This window comes from Acipenser ruthenus, chromosome 3 (assembly GCF_902713425.1).
Source record: "Acipenser ruthenus chromosome 3, fAciRut3.2 maternal haplotype, whole genome shotgun sequence".
NCBI classification, from domain to species: domain Eukaryota; kingdom Metazoa; phylum Chordata; class Actinopteri; order Acipenseriformes; family Acipenseridae; genus Acipenser; species Acipenser ruthenus.
In genome coordinates this window covers 81,327,391-81,348,068 of record NC_081191.1, presented here as the reverse complement: position 1 = coordinate 81,348,068, position 20,678 = coordinate 81,327,391, and the positions used below count along the sequence as shown (strand labels likewise).

Sequence of the window (20,678 nt, the reverse complement as noted above, 5' to 3'; positions counted from 1 at the left end):
TGATTTAGATTTTTCTTCTGTTCACTCACTTTGCACTATTGCAATTAAGCAAAAGACACGATGGGAAAAGAAAACTATCCTTATGTTTTTTTGCAATGGAACACCATAAGAAAAACGCATTAGGTATTGTGGTTTGGCATAAGTAATAATAGTCTTTTCACAAATATATATATATTTAAAAAAAAAAAAAAAAAAAAAAAAAAAGTAATTGTTATCAAGAGGACCAAAGGCAGTCAGAAACCCTGCTGTAACCTTTTTCTGACACCTGTATTTTATATTGCACAGCACAAATCCTGGGCAGATGGTGCCTGGTGTGTTTCTGTTTATCTTTCATTTTTCATTTTGACAACTTCTGTGGTTAAGCTTGAGTTCTTTCTGATTTAAGAAAAAAGTCAGCCTTTTAAAGCACTATTTTTGCATTGTGGTCACGATCATAAGTGCTGAGAAATAACTTATTTAACTTATATTAAAACTGGTTTTGGGATATTTTGTTATTTATTAAAACTAGCTATTTTAAATGTTTTTCTGAAGCTATTAAATACAGTGTTACCAAAGTCATATCATCATAGTAGTATTTACAAGCAAAACCAATTTTATTTTAAGGCTACAATAAAAGAAAATACAAAAATGTGTATTTAAACCATAAACCCAAAATTTGTGACGTGAACTGGTTTTACAAAACGCAGAAGACGACGGAAGCTTTTCTCTCTGTCATTCCACAGTTCGGAAGGAGGGAAACTCCATAATCAGCCTTCTAAAAGTTTGACAGACTTACTGAATGTCCCCCAGGAGATGTAGTGTTCATGGGAAATGACTACTTCATTTCATAGTAAATTCCAGGGACCTGGAACTGGCTGTGTAACACCCTGAAAGCTGTTTTAATGCAAACACTCACACAACTGTAATGTTGGTACAAACAATAATGGCTTTTGGGTTAAAATTAAATGTTAAGTTTGCAATATTCAGGCTTTTTTTTGTTTGTTTCTACATTGTTTCTTCATTGGCAGTCGTTTATTCTCTTGTGGCAAATAAAGGTTACAAGACATTAATGTGGAAAGTGAAGAAAAAAATGAGTATAGCACAACCATTTGATAATTGGGCTTGATATGACAAATGAGTTTATCATGGTTGGACAATGTATTTGCTTGTCACCACTTTTAACTTCTTAAGTGTGTTAACAGGCTGCCTACTGAAAGTGTTGTGTTCAGATTAAATGCTGCTTACCCAATCTGGATACAGCATTTTGGATACAAGTTATTGAATGTATCAGAAACTGGAGGTATATGAAGCAAGCTGTCCATTGGTCTGTATGTAACACTTACATTTCTACATGCAAATGCAATGGATGGAAATCATGCTGAACTTCTTCATCATGGTAATGACAGCTTTCATTTTATATTTAGAGCATGGCGGGAGATTCATGTTACTGAAATATTTGTTGAATAAATAAAGCGCTTACAAAATCATGTCTCTTCCTTTAAGGGATAAAGATTACCATCTGAGAACATACAAATCTGTAGTGATGGCAAATAAATTGATAGACTGGCTTATTGCGCAGGTAAGTATATACTGTATTTGGCTTGTGATCATATTACAAATGTGGTGTTCAAAGGAAATGGAAACATTTGTAAGAAAGGAAGCAGGAAGTGCCAGTTTTCCAAATGGTATGACATCTTAAAATATGATAAGAGGAAACAGACTGGAACAATAAAAACAGCTGGTGGATTAAGACAACATACACTATTACAATGTTAATAAATGCAGCTTATTATTATTATCAAAATATTATCCTACAGTTATTTTAATTGCGATAAAATAATTAAGTTGTACCATAACATTCAAGGTAATGTATGCAATTAATATTTTAGAAACAAATTAAAAACATTTCATTTTAAAGTTTTAATCAATCGCATCATGGAAAACAGTATGACATTCACACATTGTGTGGTGTGACAGCTGTTGATTTTAGCGTCCACATGCGTGTGTGTTTGCTTTGCTAGGGAGACTGCCGGACAAGGGAGGAGGCCATAATCTTGGGTGTGGAACTTTGTGACAATGGATTCATGCACCATGGTAAGAGAAAAGGGACTAGATTATCACAATGAAAGGAATGACACAACAAGAACATTCCTATGTGAGTTACATGGTGTTTGCGATTCATAGTACAAGTGAGGATGATCCGATTACAGAACTGGAGTGTCATGATTACAGTTACAGTACCGTATATACACTCAGTGGACTGTGTCACAGGATAGAGCAGTTGCAGTGTGTTCTTGCAAGTTTTACTTCATACTGTTAAAATTATTTGATTCTTCACTGGAAATTAACCTTTGCACTTACCAGTGTCCAGTGTGTTTGTGGTGAAAAAAAATTAAAACGATTAGGACTCTAAATAAAAAGTACTTGCTGAATGTTCCAGTAAACCAGATTTTGTTTAATACTGAGAGAAAGAAAAAAACAGTTCTCCTTTCCTGACATCATCAAATCTCTAAAGATTCCCTGACAGCCATTGCTAGTTAACAACAATAGCTACTGTATGGCAGTGGCACCTCCAGAAGTACTCTAAGAATCTGACTGGTAAATCATCCGTCCAATGGGTGTCCAAAGTTGGACTTTTCCTAGGTGTTATCTGGACATCAGTGTTTTAAATATACCTGTATGTATAAGTCTATTTTTTTTTTAATTTAAACAGCATTTATAATAATAGTAGGGATTACTGGCGTTCTTCTATACAGTATTTATTAACTGTTGTGTGAAAATGTTGGAAATAGAATAACAAATATAATGCCCTCCCTACCCAGCACCAGCTGAGAAAACGGCTAGATCACATTTACTAGATCACTAGTAAATGTTAACACCCCTAATCAACACTGTGTTTTTTTTTTCATTCAGATATTAAAAAATCCTATCTAATTTTATACTAGGTTAAAGAAAGATCTTGGATTGCTTGCTTTACTTTCAGGAAGTCTGTTACTTTTATACCTAGGTCATTCCCCTTAGTAGTGTATTTGGGGTCAAAACATGAGACTGGCTGGCTAATGACAGCAAAAAGCAAAATATAAAAAAATAACATGTTCCTTTTATAACTGGACAGATATCTAGCGAATTAGCTACAACCATTGACTAGTGTGAAAAGTGTGTTTTCAATTTTAAAAGCTACACTGAGCTAGATATTCTACAAACTGTAATCTCATTGATGGCTGGAGGTTCAATTGTGTTAACCATGTTTATACAGTGCTGGAAAAGAGTGAATTCAAGGATGAGCCGTTGTTGTTCCGATTCTTTGCTGATGAAGAAATGGAAGGATCAAACACCAAGCACAAACCCATGAAGCACGATTTAAAAATAGTAGAAAATGTCATAGCTAAGTCCCTGCTGGTAAGTGACATAAAGGTGTTTAACTAAAAACAGCCATCAAAGCTCAAACACAGAGCCCTCCAGTCTTTCAGCTCATATGGTTCTCATTGACGTTATCACTATAGGGGCTTACAGCTCTATCCATCAGGATGTTCTTTAAAAAACATCAACAATGTTGTTTATATAGAGAACTTCAAGGATACGCATGTCGAAATTATTTTTAGATGCAATATTATGAGCGTGTTAATGTCTTTTGATTGTCAGTAAACCTCTTTTATTCTTTTGTATAAAAATTGAATTATAAGGTATTTCCGTAATAGTGTAGTGTTTTTGCCAATTGGGATTGTTTTGACACTTTTACCTACATGTTCTGGCTTGTAAATCAACTCAGATTGGGGTGAGATCCCCCAGCTGATTGACTCAGGACATGGGAATAAAAACATCAAAACAGGCAGGCGTCGAGTTTTCATATATATTTGCAACAATACATCGTACGCTGGAGGACACAACAGTATGTGTTAATAGTACGTTGGAGGACACAACAGTATGTGTTACTAGTATGCTGGAGGACACAACAGTATGTGTTAATAGTACGCTGGAGGATACAACAGTATGTGTTAAGGGGTGTTCTGTAACCATTTAAGCTGTTTGCCCCTTCTCTGTTTACCCATGTCTTTCATCCCAACAGATTAAACACAGTGAAGGAGGTTATGGTTTTTCTTTAGAAGACAGAAATACAGTGCCCATAGTCAAGTCTGTGGAAAAGGGATCATATGCTGAGGTAATGTAAAAAAATAATAATAATAATAATAATTATTAAATAGCCTATAGAATAATGTCTATTTTTGAAGTCTTTTTTTTCTTTGCCAGATTGTATCTTCAGAGCTGAGCAGCATATTGCAAGTACATGAAGATGAATAAACATTCTATTACTATTCAGAATAGTAAAATTGTAAAATAATAGCTTGGCCATTTAGCAGAGCCCTGTGAGACTGCTGTGCCTGCAAATGGTATGGGTCATTTTAGCATATTTAAATGTAATCAGATGTAAATTGCGCCTTTCCGCAACTAAGTGGTTTCTTGCCAGTTTTATAGCATGGGACTTGTTTTATGTCTTCATAAAATTTGCACTTGCTTTAGTAACTGTTGTATTTAGAGGTTACTAATATAGTCAATGTTTTATGTTTATTTATTTATTACTTTTCCAGTGGCTTCTGAGGAACCCATAGTACTGTAAACATAGGCTAATATAGGGCCTTATTCTCAAAACATTTACCCCAGTAGCATTTCTTTTGTAAAAGCAAACGCAATATTTATTTATTTTTTCTTTTTAGACTTAGTACTGGTGCAGATGTATTGTGGTTGGCCTTATATGATAACATAGAACATATGAAAATGTTTGGTTTATCAGATATTCATAGAAGGCTCCTTTTGACATCTACAGTAAACAATGTAACCTGTCTCAGCAGGATGACCATACTTGCTTATTGTGGTATGGTGGCTTGAGGTACATTTTTATAGCTGTCTTTGGCTGCCACTGCAAATACTACCCCTGTCCCAGTGACCCCGGCAGGAAGTCTGTATCATCAGGGCTGAATGTTGGCATATCGTACACTGAGTGCCAACATCTGAATCCCATTTAGATTGAGATCGATGCAGGAGAAATACAGCTGCAGGGGACTTCCAACCTGACCAGTGTACAAAGTGGTGCCTCTTCTCTTTTACTCGGCTTAATTTGTCAGTGCACAAGATTTTAAGCCAAAACAACGTTTGTAAATGTGGAATGTATACATGTGCATATGTAAAAGAGCAAATGTGGACTTGTAATCAACATAAAAATGTATATGCTGTCTCAGTTGTCAGCATTAACTTGTCAGCATCAATTGTTATCATTAACAGACATAGATTCCTTTTGCTTTTCTATTCATTGATTGTCACATGTATAGACTTACTATCCCCCGCGGCAGGGATATGATGGTGCCTGTGTTAATGTATACACTTAAACTGTTCTCTGTATCTCAGGAACCACTCCAATTGGAATGAAAACTTAGTGTAGGCATTCCTATGCAGTGTTTCTAAATTGTCATTGTGAACATGTTTTACATGACTTCTTCTAGACTATGATTTGTTAGCTATAAAGATATATGACAATTTGCATAGTGACCTGTTTTACATTGTTGCAGTACTGACATTTTGTTGGTTGACCTATTTAAGACTCGCCCCAATATGATGAAATTTCGCATGGGTATTTGTCATGTATTTTGTCACGAGTTATTTATATCCTTGGTGGGAGGATATCTGTGTTACCGAAATGCGTTGTTCATTTAATGAATAAAGTTTTATGTGTTTTTGTCATTATTATTCTCATACAGATGGCTGGTCTGCAGGTGGGGAAGAAAATATTTGCCATCAATGGAGACCTGGTTTTCTTAAGACCTTTCCAGGAAGTGGAGTGTTTCCTGAAGCAGTGCTTCAATAGCAGGAGGCTTCTCAGAGTGCTGGTGAGCACCAAGCCAAGAGAGTAAGTGTGGGGAATGTCTACAGATGGAAACTGAGAATGAATACAAAACCATTATCATAAAGTGTGATTACAAATTAAATTAAGAAATGGTCTTTATAGAATGATTACTAACTACATTAATATAGCATACAATGAATGAATGAATAAAAATCTCAAATACTGCATGTGATGCACTGTGGTAAAAGCATAGTAATGACTAGTAGTGGCTCTATAAGGGCACAAATAGAAGGGTAACTTGTTGTGTTCATTTTTATTTTATTTATTTTAAGTATCGGGCATACCCTAAATCAGAATGTCTTCTGGTTAATACATTTACTTTTGTTGTTTTATTTATTGATTGCATTTAATTGCAGCATTGATTATATATGTTGGTATGCTGAATCGGCACTAATCATAATGCTAAGTGGTAGCTTACACTTTACAGCTAAACAAAAACACAACGTATGTCTTCTCTAGGACTGTAAAGATCCCAGACTCGGCAGATGGCCTTGGATTCCAGATTCGGGGCTTTGGCCCTTCCGTTGTGCATGCTGTTGGCAGAGGTAAGGCACTAGAGAAGGGTTGTTAAAAAGAAAGCAAAAAACAAACAGCATGTCTTGGCCTTGGTTTGTTTTGGACAGCTGTCATGCAGCTGTGTTGCTAGGTAAATCACTCTGACACAGCTACTGTGTTAAAAGTAGCTGGATGAGTGGTTTGTACTGTGGAAGGATTGTAAAACATAAGCCAGTCTTTATGGGATTACAGGCACATTGACTTATCAGTTATTCTCTTATTAAAGGAGCCTACCTTACTCAATCAAGCATATGTGAATTTCAGTAGAGCTGTATCAGGAAAGAAGTTGCCTTGAGTACACAGAGCAGTGAGTGTCAATAAGCAAGTGGTTTCATAGAGCATGTATATGACTTTTTCACACACTAGCAATCCCTTTTAAACTACCTTGCACTTCTCTTTTTCACACTGGTTTATATTTGGTCTGAATTGGGAATCCTCCTGAAGGTTAAGCATTTGAAGGCAGTAGTTTGAACCTGAATATTCTGTTTTGAAGTGAGCTGCATGCGTCCGGCCCGACTGTGCAGAGTGCTCCCCCACCGCAGTGAGGGCATCCAATACGTGTGCCTCAGGAGAATCCAGTGCTGTTGACAAGAGGGCAATGCAGACGCCTGAGGCCAGGGAGAAGTCTTTCTTTAATCCCAAAGCATTTACAATAGAAGAGATTTGCGTAGTGCTACAAACTTTTCCAAACCTTAAATAGGCATTGGATTAAACTAACTTCATCCTTCAGGTCTGAGCAACCGGAATAGGTAATGCGCAAAAGTCTTTGATTTTTAAATGTTCTAATTTATTTTGTAAAGAAAATAAATTTAATTTGGAGACAGGCACATGATATATTCTGGATCACACTTTGCCAACCTCTTGCCCACTCAAAGGACTTATAAAAAAATGACTTATGTGCACGGTATATGTGATTGCAAAGATTAGATAGGACACAAAATAACCACATTGGAATTACTCTCATTAATATAATATATGTTCTTTGTCGAAAAAGATGGTTTATGAAGTCCCACAATTTCACTTTGAATAAAAAAAAAACACGAGTCATTCCTTAATGCTATCCAACTGATAAGTGAATGGGACATGTGCATTTCATTCATGTGGAGCTCCGTTTGTGCTGAAGTGGTTTAGCAGCATGTAATCAGTCTGGATATTTTCATGTTTTATTCATTATGGCTTTTGAGGCTGAATGGGTTAATTGTCCCCTGACTTCTGTTTCCTGTTTTCCTGCTGTGTAAATCTGTGTAAACAGGATGCATTGTCCAAGAGATCATAGGGAGCTGTGGAGTGAAATTTCAGCCCACGCCATAGAGGTTTGCAGAGAGAATTGTCAGTGGTGTAACACTAGGGAGTATGAGTTTTTTAAAGCAGCCTTGAAATGTATTGTAAAGATTGAAAAATACAGCTTGATATGTCTAGGTCTGAGATGATAAACACAATACTGACATTGGTTATCAAGTAAAACAAAAAAAAAAAAAAGCTTTACGTTAACAATGTTTATTGCATGAATGTTTTATTTATCTAAAAAAAAAAAAAAAAATCCCCCAAAAAAGGTTAATTGAATTGACTTCACAATCACAATTTATTTTACAGTAGTTCATTAAGGACAGCAGAAAAAAAAGTGTCCTGTTGAGATCACAAGATAAATGATCTCAGGAGCTCAACATTTTAAACTGTTATGTTTAGATCACAACATAACACACATAAAAAAAAAAAAAAATAAATTCTCTCAGCCACAGTATTATTTTGAGTTTCAATAATCACCTGAGAGATTACTGTCAAAGTAATTTTCCTCACCTCATACTGTCCTCCTGAGAAGACCTTCATACTCTGTTGCTGCACCCCTTTCACATTATCTGTCGCATTTCTGAAATCTAAATTTCAGACAAGCTGAACCCAGCACCTGGTTTCTAAATTGCTGTAAGCTCAGGGCCTTATTTTCAAAATGTGTATATGTATGTAATATATGTAATTCAGAATGCAAATTGGAGGAGTTCTCAGATGACTGTGTCCCAGTTCATTATTCATACTCATGTGAAACTTGCTCACTGTTATGGAAAGCACATATGCACAGACCATAAAAGCAAATATTGTATTTCCCTTCATACAAGTGAGCAGGTGTTCCTAATAAGAATCTTTAACAGAGAACATGTTTGACAATTTAGCATCACATAAGGCTATGATTCAATTATGTTGTTTCATACAGCATAGCTCTGTGGATGCAGCTGCATCTGTCAGTTTGGGAGTTTGTTGAAATGGGAAACTCAATTTGAGTCTGTGTGATCGTTCCAAGAAACAAATGTATAGGGAACAATAGTGTACTTTGGTGATTTACTAACTACTTATTGCATTTGATTTAAGAAGACAATTCAATATCAACAATATATGCTTTACATTTGTCTTTGAAGGTTGTTTTGCATCACCCTATAGAATTAACAAATGTTTGTTAAATGTTTATTAACATTGAATGAAACCTTCTAAATGTTACGTCAACGTACTGAATTACATACCGCTTTGTAGTTTTCCATATACTCAACGAAAAACTTACAAAAATTGAAAAATGTGACATTTTTAAATCTAACATGAAATACTGTACTACTATTTTGGCTTCCGGAAGTGTTCTGAGATATAATTTTGTAGTTTCTTTGATTACTGTACATGATGTTAAATAAAAGATTAAATTACATCTCAATCCTAAAATTCTAGGTAATGCAAAACTTTTGTCTATAGCTGTGCTCCGCAAAGTGGAATTTATTTGTTGAGTGTTTTTCAACCTGATTAAATGGGAAGTTAGATGTGAAGATGCGAAGGGACCCAAAACTTAATCTGATTGGCTAAAGTCTTTTTGAAGGGTTTATTTTAATGATTAAACAGTCATGGATCTAAAAAAGAAAAAAAAAAAACACACTTTCTCTCAGAGGAGATTTATAGATTCCATTATTAACAATACTGCAATACAAATAGAAAAAATAGGTGTGCTTTCCAGTATGGCTTAGATCAGCTCCAGTTTAGATAACTAAAACACAACCCCCTTCATTGCAACAATAGGTCAGAAATCAGTGTTCATCTACATCAATATACAATGTTATAGCAATATGACATTTAACTAGTTTGCAACTTTGGCAGTTCTCTTAATACTGAAATGATAGATACTTGTACATATGTAAACGGATGTGGGGTTCAATTAAAAATGAAGCTGTTTCTGACCAAGCGATATACTGAGAAACAAAGGCAGTAAACAAAATTGAAAGATCAGATTGCAAGGTATTGTGGGATACAATGGACAGTAACTGAAAACTGGGTAGGAAGTTGGAACAATACAGTAGGTTCTGCTACTGTTGATGGTGCATATTGTAATGTATATCAAGTACCAGTATTCAGGTATCTTGTGTCTGTAAACCTGCAGGTAATGGAAATAGATTAGATTGGAATTAATTTACCCTAAATATTTTATTTTCACACATAGCCTCTAATATAATCCATGAGCTACATTTGGAATATCATATTATTAGATAAGACTAAATATTTTTTGTACAATAACAAAAAACAACAACGTATAACTCCCATAAGAATTTAACCAGTCCCTGAATAAATGTCATGTTCCTGTTAAAACCCAATTTAATTGACATTGTCGACTTTGACTTTCTGATGTGTTACCACTGGATAGGCAGGGCTTCCAAGGACAGTGTTCCATTATTCCTGCATATACTGTCAATCTCATTCAGCACATCCAATCAGAGTTCCAGTGGGAAGAAGTCTGCTGACTGTCATAGTCACATCATTTATGTTTCCAAACTTGGTCTCCATTTCCTTCCTGAATAACTCGAGTTTGGAGGCATAGTTCAAGTTTTTATAGTTTGTACAAGACTGATTTAAAAGGCTCACTTAAAAAAAAAAAAAAAAAAAAACCTGATATGACTATTTTGGATCTGATGAAAAAGTAGCAGTTTTACAGTCATTTGGAAAAACTTGGTCCCAAGAGAAAAACAATAAATATTTTATAATAAATGTATGTGCACTTTAATAAACAGCATTTCTGAAACTATATATGTTGTATACATGCTAAGTGTTTGAAATATACCCCTATTGTATTTTATTTTATTTCATTCATTCTTTGTAGGAACCGTGGCAGCTATAGCAGGTCTGCATCCTGGCCAATGTATTATCAAAGTGAATGGAATTAATGTCAGCAAGGAGAGCCATGCAAGTGTGATTGCGCACGTTACAGCATGCCGCAAATACAGACGACCAACACAGGTAAACCATCGTATCTTTTTGTTACACTAGAATATTTGTGGAACATAATATAGCATACTGTAGTAGTAAAACAAAGTGTGTGTGTTGTTTTAATTGCTGGGTATTGATATAGTTCTTTGTGCAGTTTTTAAGGTAATATCCAGCATCAACCCATCCCTTAATAGACTTTGTAAAATATACAATATCTCTGTAATGTTTTTGCTAACCACTGATGTGTCCAGGATTATATGCCACAAGACAACTAGTCATTTGCTCCATGGATCGTTGACAGAGATCTGGTTTTGATCAGCTCATTAAAGGCACACCCTGTTGCAGGGTGGCTTGGTCCCTCTTTTATAGTGAGAAAAAAGATAAGTCACCCAGGCCGCGAAGAATGCTCCTTGGTTTGTTGATTTATAGAATTGCCCAGACAGTCTGGCCTGTTGGAAGCACATGGAGGAGTGACTTCACTTTCTGCCTGCTTGAATGGTGCTCAGGGCTGGGCTGCTTTCTCACTGTCTGCCTGCTTGAATGGTGCTCAGAGCTGGGCTGCTTTCTCACTCTCTGCCTGCTTGAATGGTGCTCAGTAGTGGGCTGCTTTCTCATTGTCTGCCTGCTTGAATGGTGCTCAGGGCTGGGCTGCTTTCTCACTGTCTGCCTACTTGAATGGTGCTCAGGGCTGGGCTGCTTTCTCACTTTCTGCTCGAACTAGCCATGCTGAAGCCATACAATGATCTCAACTGTGCTTCCATGGAATAATAAGAAATTAATTAATCGCATGAAGATCCATGTCTTCTAGGGATGCTTTATGTTATAAAGTGGAGATTAAAAGTTATGGATAGCGAAATCCAATTTCATTTGTTCACTTTTTCTCTGGTCCTCAACAAACTGAATTGGCACATGGGTTCTCTAGATGGGAACCAAAACCAAATAATACAGGATATAATAGTCAGGCCTTACGTGATACAACTCAGTATTTTAAATCTTCCTGAAAATTTGCAACTGAATCAGGGTCCCTGTGTGGCTCACCTTGTAGAAGTGCAGCCACATGGTGTGCAGGGTGAGTCATGCAGCGCAGGTTCGTGTCCTGGTTATGAGAAGTAAGCCAGTCTTCACTGGAGACTCTGAAGGGAGTGTTGCATTGGGTCTGGTGCTCCCATGCGTTAGGCAGGCAAAACTGCAGGGACTGTTTATCCTCATCGCTCTTCAGCAAACCCTGCTGGCCAGGCTCAGGGCTGACACCTGCAGGGCTGACCTTTGTCCTCCAGAGGTCGGTAGCTCACTGACATGGGCTCTCGAGTTCCTGGGTGAAAAAGGAAGCTGGCTTGGTTGTGTGATCGGAGGTCAGGGTCTCCTGAGCCATGTGGGGAATTGCTGCGGTGAGGAGAAAAGCGTTTGGGCATTCCAAATTGGGAGAAAAACCGGGGGAAAAAAATAATTGGACTGACTAAAATTATAAATCCTGTCGTTATCATCTTGGACAATCAGAGCTGTGCAATTAATTCATGAGAGGGTTTTATCCCAACAGTGTACTCATGATGACACTATGGGCCATATTTTCAAAATGTTTCCTCCATTCTTTAATTAACTGTAATTATAATGATCAATTATAACCAATTCACCATAAACAAGGAAGCTGAAAAAACTGAAAGCGTTGTATCCTCTGCATGTATCGCTCAGTCATGTACTGTAATATAAGTATATTGACAAGCATTAAGAAATATTACACTATGCGGTAACTGCTGAGAAGAGGGAGTTTTGTTTCAAGATGTCCTAAAAAAATGTTATAAAAAATTGTGTAAAAAAACAACTGTGCTATGAAATAATGATACAAAAAGGTCTCAGTCAAACAATGCACAATAGGGGATAAAATTCCCCTCAAATTTATTATATAACAGGCACTACTACTACTACTACTACTACTACTAATGATGTACTTGGCCATTTTAATCTCCATAGTATTCTCTGAAATCATCCCGATAATTTCCAGACCCTGGCCATGCTACAATAATAGCCTTGGATTAGAACATATATGCCAGTTTCTTTTATGTATTTTTATTACTTATTACTTATCATACAAAGTGGTTTACTTCTGCCTTTTTTTAGATGTACACTGTGACAGGTTGGCTGAGGGTGTGGTGTAAAAGATCGCTAGACCAGTCCAGGTTTGTTGGTAAACTCCGGGTTTTAATCCACAACACGGGAAAAATCCAACAATAATAACGCCGGGATACACAGCAATGTGTAACCCGGTCAAACAACAATAATAATAATAATAATAATAATAATAATAATAATAATAATAATAATAATAACAGCGCCGGGATACACAACAATGTGTAACCCGACAAACAAAGGGAAAGAAAGGGGTTGCAGTCCCAAATGAAAATGAAACCAAAACGCAAGGACAATCAAACAAAAACACAGTCCGTCCTTCCTCACTCCCCCCGAGATGAAGTACTGCACACAGTCCGGCACTTCCGGGTCCGCGCTCCTCCAAAGTATTCCCGGAGCGTCCCGTCAGTGCTCTATGGACAGACAAAGGGTGAAGGGGTTAGCAGGTATATTCAAACACAATAAGTTCCGTTTAGTTATTCCCCTGCTCGTATACACTGCAGTAAAAATGCGCTCTCGCTCTCGCTCGTCTCTCTCTCTCTCTCTCTCTCTCTCTCTCTCTCTCTCTCTCTCTCACACACACTGTACCTTGCCAGAAGGAACAGAACCCTGGGCCACGCCCCCTTTTGTACGCCCCGTCTCGTCCCCATTGGTCAGCGAGGGCAACCGCCGTCAGCCAATGCGCGATTGCCACCGCGCTTCCCGACCGGGTCTGTGACGTTGCGCACCGCGGCTCTGTCTGCTCCTCCTCCCCAGTGTCCTCACCGGTCGGAAGGGAGATCTAAAACAAGAGTTCACTCTCTCTTTGTCACATATCCCACCGCTCAGAGTGGAGCCGAAGGAACACTCGGCCAAATCTACCATTCCCATTACTCCCCCCTCCCGGGAAAAATAATCCGCATTTTGGTGATCTTTCCCTGCACGATGTACCATATGATACATATAAGGCTGCAATGCCAAATACCACCGAGTTATTCGGGCATTGCTATCCTTCATAGTGCTTAACCATCTGAGTGGGGCGTGGTCCGTGACCAGATCAAATGAATGTCCCAGCAAGTAATATCTGAGGGAGTGGGTGGCCCATTTAATGGCTAGGCACTCTTTCTCTACCACCGAGTAATTGCGCTCCCGAGGAAGCATTTTCTTACTAATGTAAAGAATCGGGTGCTCCACCCCGTTAACTCGCTGAGACAAGACCGCCCCCAAACCAACCTCTGACGCGTCGGTATGGAGGAAGAATCTCTTGCTAAAATCTGGTGATATTAGCGCAGGAGCCTGACACAGTTTTTGTTTAATGGTCTCAAACGCTCCCTGACACTCTGCTGACCACTTAACTAAATTTGGTGCACACTTTTTAGTGAGGTCTACCAGGGGATTGACCACGGTGGCATACTCGGGGATAAAGCGGCGGTAATAACCAGCCAATCCCAATAGTGACCTCACCTGGGACTTGGTTTTGGGGACCGCCGCGTCCACCAAAGCCTGGACTTTGGTGGCCACGGGTTTCACCCGTCCATTTCCCATGATAAATCCTAGGTACTGGGTCTCTAATTTAGCAAACGCACATTTCCTTAGGTTGGCTGTCAGCCGGGCCGCCCTTAGAGACTGAAGGACGGCTGTAAGTCGAATTACATGCTCTCTCCAGGTGGAGCTATATATAACCACATCGTCAATATACGCTGCTGCATACTCACGATGGGGATGTAACACCTCGTCCATCAGTCTCTGAAAGGCGGCGGGCGCACCATGTAGCCCAAACGGCATGGTTTTAAAATGGAACAGCCCATCCGGAGTTGAAAATGCCGTTTTTTCACAGGAATTGCGGGTCAAAGGGATCTGCCAATATCCCTTCGTCAGGTCCAGAGTTGAGATAAACCTGGCCGTTCCCAGTCGGTCGAGGAGTTCGTCGATCCGAGGCATGGGGTAGGCATCGAACTTGGCGACAGCATTGACCTTTCGAAAGTCCACACAGAAGCGATTAGTGCCGTCCTTCTTAGCCACTATAACAATGGGACTGCACCACTCGCTTCTGGAAGGCTCAATGACCCCAAGTTCAAGCATCGCCCTCACCTCGTTCTGGACGCCACTCCGCCGGCTTTCTGGGATCCGGTAGGGCCTCTCCCGAACAGTGACCCCTGGCGGAGTAATAACAGCATATTCAGTAAGGTTAGTTCTGCCGGGCACGTCAGAAAACACATCCCCAAATTTCCCAATCAACTTACGCAATTCCACCTGCTGATCCGGAAGTAACTGTTCCCCCATTGAAATCTGGCTGGGGCTAGGGGCCTCTATGCAGGGTCCTAAGTCATCCTCCATCTCGCCTGGGGCTATGAATAAGACCTCCCTTGCCTTCCAGGGCTTTAATAAGTTGACATGGTAAATTTCCGTTTTATTTCGGCGATCAGGCTGTCTAATTTCGTAATTCACTAATCCTACTGCCCGTATCACTTCATATGGCCCCTGCCATTTAGCACACAGCTTTGACTCCAACGACGGAAGAAGCAGCATTACCTTATCTCCTGGCCGAAAAGTTCGAATTCGTGCATTAGTATTGTAATGCTGCTGTTGCCGATGTTGAGCCGATCTAAGGTTGTCTTGAGCCAACCGACCGATTAAATCAAGGCGATCCCGCAGTAGGAGCACATGCTGCACTACATTTTTAGAGGAGCTTTTATGTTCTTCCCACCCTTCTCTCAACAGATCGAGGATGCCCCGTGGCTGCCGGCCATATAACAGCTCAAAGGGGGAAAATCCCGTTGAGCTCTGAGGCACCTCTCTCACTGCGAAGAGTAGGTAAGGAAGAAGAGTAGCCCAATGTTTTTGCTCCTGACTCACAAACCGTCTCAACATGTGCTTCAATGTTTGGTTAAAACGTTCCACCAGACCATCCGTTTGGGGATGATAAACGGACGTCCTGATGGGACGTATTTTTAGAATTTTATACACCTGCTGTAGCGTTTTGGACAAAAAGTTTGTTCCGTGATCAGTTAATATTTCTTTTGGGATCCCTACTCTAGCCATAATCTGACTTAATTCTTTCGCAATTGCAGTGGCACTAGTGGACCGCAAAGGAACTGCTTCCGGGTACCGCGTCGCATAATCCACCATCACTAATATGTGCGTGTACCCGGAATCAGAAGGCAGCACTGGCCCAACTATGTCCATTGCAACGCGTTCGAAGGGAGTGGAGACAATAGGCAGTGGGACCAAAGGGGCGGGGCGCACTCGACCTGGTGCTACTCTCTGGCATTCCGGGCAGGTAGCTACATATTTCGCCACTTCGGTGTAGAGTCCGGCCCAATAAAATCGAGCCAGTATCCGGTCCCTCGTCTTGTCAACACCAAGGTGTCCTGCAAAGGGGACGTCATGCGCCAGCCTCATGACCTCTGGTCGACAAGACGGGGGAACCATCAACTGTTTGACAGGCTGTCCTGTGCCCGGGGCTGGGTTTACCCTATACAGTAAGTGCCCCTCCACCACAAAATGGGGATATACCAGCGTCCCGATGCCGTCAACATCCTTACCCTCAATAGACCGAACCTGTTCCCAAGCGTGCACCAGTGTGGGATCGTTGTTCTGCTCCCACACTAGGTCCGCGCTTGAGGCCCACACGTCCGGGATATTGACAGGGGCTGGAGCAGTCTCTACCCTCAAGGGTCCAGTAACCTCGCCCGTCCGGTCACACTGGGTGCCCACCCCCTTCGATTGGCGTTTGGGACCATCACAACCTTCCCCCGCCAGGCCCCAACCGTGTCGGATCGATGCGCCCTCCCACTTTTCCCTCCGTCTCTCCTTGTGCGTTTTCCTAGGACGAAAAAGTGGAGAAAACAGTTCTGCATGGAAAGGGAACATGGTGCCAATTACTTCCTTTTCCCGGGGGTCTGCCGTGCCTACACGTGTGGTCGAGGCTGCCGATATTTTTACTAAATCCTTGTATCGCGGCCAGTCTCGGCCCAGAATGATTGGGTGTGGCAACTTTTCGGCCACCCCCACTACTAGGTGGCGCTTTATCGGTCCTACCGACAGATATACTTTTAGGGTGGGGTATGTCGCCGTATCTCCATGGATACAGGAGATCGCCACCTGACCTCGTGGCTGCCACGACATACCGCCAAGGAGAGCTGTCCGAATCAAAGTCTGCTCACACCCGGTGTCCACTAACGCGTGGGTTTTCACCTTCCCCAGCACAACATCAACAACACACGGGCCCTCCCGACCATTTCCCCATTCCTTACCTGTCTCTGATGCCAGATGACACGCAGCCACGTCGCACTCCATGGCGGCCGGGCAGTATCTGGCGATGTGTCCCGGCTGCTGGCACCTAAAACAGACTGGTGGGGCAGAGGGCAAGGGCGGTACATACTTGTCCCGCTGCTGGTATGACAGCGGGGCGGGGGAAACCATTCTACCCCAGCTGGGAGCCAACCTCTGCCTCCATGGTAAGGAGCTTGGATGGCCCAACGGGGCCGGTGGTCTGGCAGGTCTTGGTCCGGGGGGGTTTGGTGGTGGTCCCTTAGTAACGGAGGAGGAGGGGTAGTTCAGCAAGGTGGTCTGGGCGGACATGAGGGAGTCCTCGAAGTTCTCGGCCAGTGCTACGGCCTGGTCCAGGGTGGTGGGGTTGTGCCGGCGTATCCAGGCCTGCGTTTCGCCTCCGACCACATGGCAAAACTGTTCCATGACAATGGCTTCCCCCATCTGAACCCCAGTTTTCTGGCTGGGGTTTAGCCATTGCGCCATGTGGTCGCATAGCCGTTGGGCCACCACCCTGGGTCGTGTGTTTGGTGGCCGCCGGAACTCCCTGAATCTGACCCGGTGGGTCTCCCCCGTGATGTTCAGACGGCGGAGGATAGCCTGCTTCACCAAGTCGTACTGGGCCGCGTCTTCATCAGTCATAGCCCGATATGCGGCTTGCGCCTCCCCAATCAAGCAAGGGCCCAGTTGGCTCGCCCAGTACTCCCGGGGCCAGGCTGCGGTGGTGGCCAGCCGCTCGAATGCCACAAGGTAGGCTTCGGGGTCATCCTCCACCGTCATTTTCTGGGCCCGGGCCTTCGGGGCAACCATCACGGGGCCCGTTGTTGCTGCTGACGTCATCCCCATCCCGACCCTCTCGATAAGGGCCGTGTATCGCTCCTCCCTCCTCCGTTCCTCAACCTCCCTTCGGCTGTCCAAAGCCTCCAACACCGCCGCAAAACTGGCTGGATCCATCCCACTTCTGACACCACGTGTGACAGGTTGGCTGAGGGTGTGGTGTAAAAGATCGCTAGACCAGTCCAGGTTTGTTGGTAAACTCCGGGTTTTAATCCACAACACGGGAAAAATCCAACAATAATAACGCCGGGATACACAGCAATGTGTAACCCGGTCAAACAACAATAATAATAATAATAATAATAATAATAATAATAATAATAATAATAATAACAGCGCCGGGATACACAACAATGTGTAACCCGACAAACAAAGGGAAAGAAAGGGGTTGCAGTCCCAAATGAAAATGAAACCAAAACGCAAGGACAATCAAACAAAAACACAGTCCGTCCTTCCTCACTCCCCCCGAGATGAAGTACTGCACACAGTCCGGCACTTCCGGGTCCGCGCTCCTCCAAAGTATTCCCGGAGCGTCCCGTCAGTGCTCTATGGACAGACAAAGGGTGAAGGGGTTAGCAGGTATATTCAAACACAATAAGTTCCGTTTAGTTATTCCCCTGCTCGTATACACTGCAGTAAAAATGCGCTCTCGCTCTCGCTCGTCTCTCTCTCTCTCTCTCTCTCTCTCTCTCTCTCTCTCTCTCACACACACTGTACCTTGCCAGAAGGAACAGAACCCTGGGCCACGCCCCCTTTTGTACGCCCCGTCTCGTCCCCATTGGTCAGCGAGGGCAACCGCCGTCAGCCAATGCGCGATTGCCACCGCGCTTCCCGACCGGGTCTGTGACGTTGCGCACCGCGGCTCTGTCTGCTCCTCCTCCCCAGTGTCCTCACCGGTCGGAAGGGAGATCTAAAACAAGAGTTCACTCTCTCTTTGTCACAACACACAAGTGAAAACTCATGTTTAACTTAAACTCTTCAAAATGTTTTATAAAAGGGGGCATTGTACAAAGAAAAAACACCTCACCATTTTGGTTTTCGTTACAGTCCTCATAACAGAAAATACTAGGATCACAACTAAAGAAAACATTTATCACTATACTTAACATGTACCTTGCAAGTTGGGCCAGTGTTTGAAAAGCGTGAAGCACACCTACATCTGTATCCCGATTCTGACTCGCTTACCAAATCTGAAGCAGCACTTTGTTGATCCTGTTTTTAAATGTTAATCCCTACTGTCCCACACATCACTTGTCATTTTAGAAACTTTCTTGCAAATTCTGGCAATGTGGTAAGTCGGTGCAAGGCAAAATGCATTATGCTAATTATTTCTAATATTGATCAACTATGTAATTTATGGAGAACACTGATGTGGCTTTTTGCCTTCAAATTCATGTGCAGCAATGTTCATTTCGAATATTTCAGATAGCTTCTCTGCCACACTAAAGATAATAATTATTACTTCATAATAATCCATTCTGTTTTCATGTTGCACTGCTAAGGTCTTCTCTCGTTGATCAACGAATGAGCACTGACACAAAGCGAAATGGGCGGAGATTTGTGACTCATGCCAAAATGAAATCTGATCAGAATGAATGCTTGACCAATCAACATGCAGTGATTATACTTCCGTTAGTGGTGACCAATAGCAGCTAACAGAAACAGAAGCAGTGTGAGGAAACAGAATGCAAGCAGCACAAACTGTGCTGAATGAAAGCGCATTTGAGAAACATTGCGCTAGTGGACTGTGTGAGTGGATGGAATGCGTCCCACGTTGGATGCAGATTAAATAAATCCCGGCGTCAAAATAAGTCCCGGTACATGCCTGCAAACGACCAGCCCCTGGCACAGCGGCCCCTGGTTACGCTGAGTTGCCGACCCCTGACATAAAGCATCTACACAACCGAAACATTGTAAATAAATGGACACTGGAACAGAAATGTGTTTATATACAGACATATTACATAAAGTGCAACCTCAAAAAACGGTAAAAAATGAAATAAACATTTGAAAATAAATTTCTGTATTTACAGGTATATCATGTACATACAAACTGTACAACTGAAACGATGTAACATAACAAAGCACATATACGCAACCGAAGCTATGTATTTATGTATTAATTCATTTATGTATGTGTAGTGCTGCAGCAGTGTTCCAGTTAGCCATCATGGGACAAGGTGTTAGATGAGGAACAATAGCTGTAAAATGTTGTACACTGTTTTTAAATAAATAAATAAAATAGAAATAAACAAAAGAAAAAACATATTTTGTCTTTGCAGAATTTTATGGGGCCTACTGTAAATATGTCATGCATTGTGCGTGCAAAAACTGCAGAGAAACTTGACAGGTTATGCACAAGTCCTTTAAAAATGTGGGGTTCAGCAGTTACAAAACTGAAAGAACGTCAAGAAAAATCAGAATTCCACAAAGCAGCAGTAATAATTGGCAATGATTTTGTATCTGTGATGCAACAAATTAAAACTTCTATACATCAGGAGATGAATTCAGCTTATAAAAGAAAAAAAAACAGGCAGAAGCTATTTTTATATTTGAATAACTCCAAGTATTGCTTATTATAGTTGCACTCTTGTATGTTACTTAAATTTACAAGCAAATATGTTCCAAACTGTACTCAAAAGGAACATTTCCTTAAAGTATGTTATACATTTGTTGAGGTGAGGTGAGGTGGAGTCACAGGGAACCTTTTGTGTATCTTGAAGAATTTAGTGAACCTTTCAAGCTACAAGGCTAGGTATGCCCCTGTTAATCACTAATTGATTGATTGTGTTCACTGTTAAATAAAACC

General features: G+C 41.1%; 1 protein-coding gene across 1 annotated transcript in view; it reads left to right on the top strand.

The window, feature by feature from the left end:
- Positions 1 to 20,678, top strand: part of LOC117394402 (phosphatidylinositol 3,4,5-trisphosphate-dependent Rac exchanger 2 protein-like) — a 142,899-nt gene that overhangs the window by 53,591 nt on the left and 68,630 nt on the right. The window contains exons 14-20 of the mRNA XM_033992638.3: positions 1,483 to 1,558; positions 2,001 to 2,073; positions 3,236 to 3,378; positions 4,046 to 4,138; positions 5,730 to 5,878; positions 6,335 to 6,420; positions 10,551 to 10,687. Coding sequence (XP_033848529.2) covers positions 1,483 to 1,558; positions 2,001 to 2,073; positions 3,236 to 3,378; positions 4,046 to 4,138; positions 5,730 to 5,878; positions 6,335 to 6,420; positions 10,551 to 10,687 — 757 coding nt within the window. The remainder of the gene's footprint in view (positions 1 to 1,482; positions 1,559 to 2,000; positions 2,074 to 3,235; positions 3,379 to 4,045; positions 4,139 to 5,729; positions 5,879 to 6,334; positions 6,421 to 10,550; positions 10,688 to 20,678) is intronic.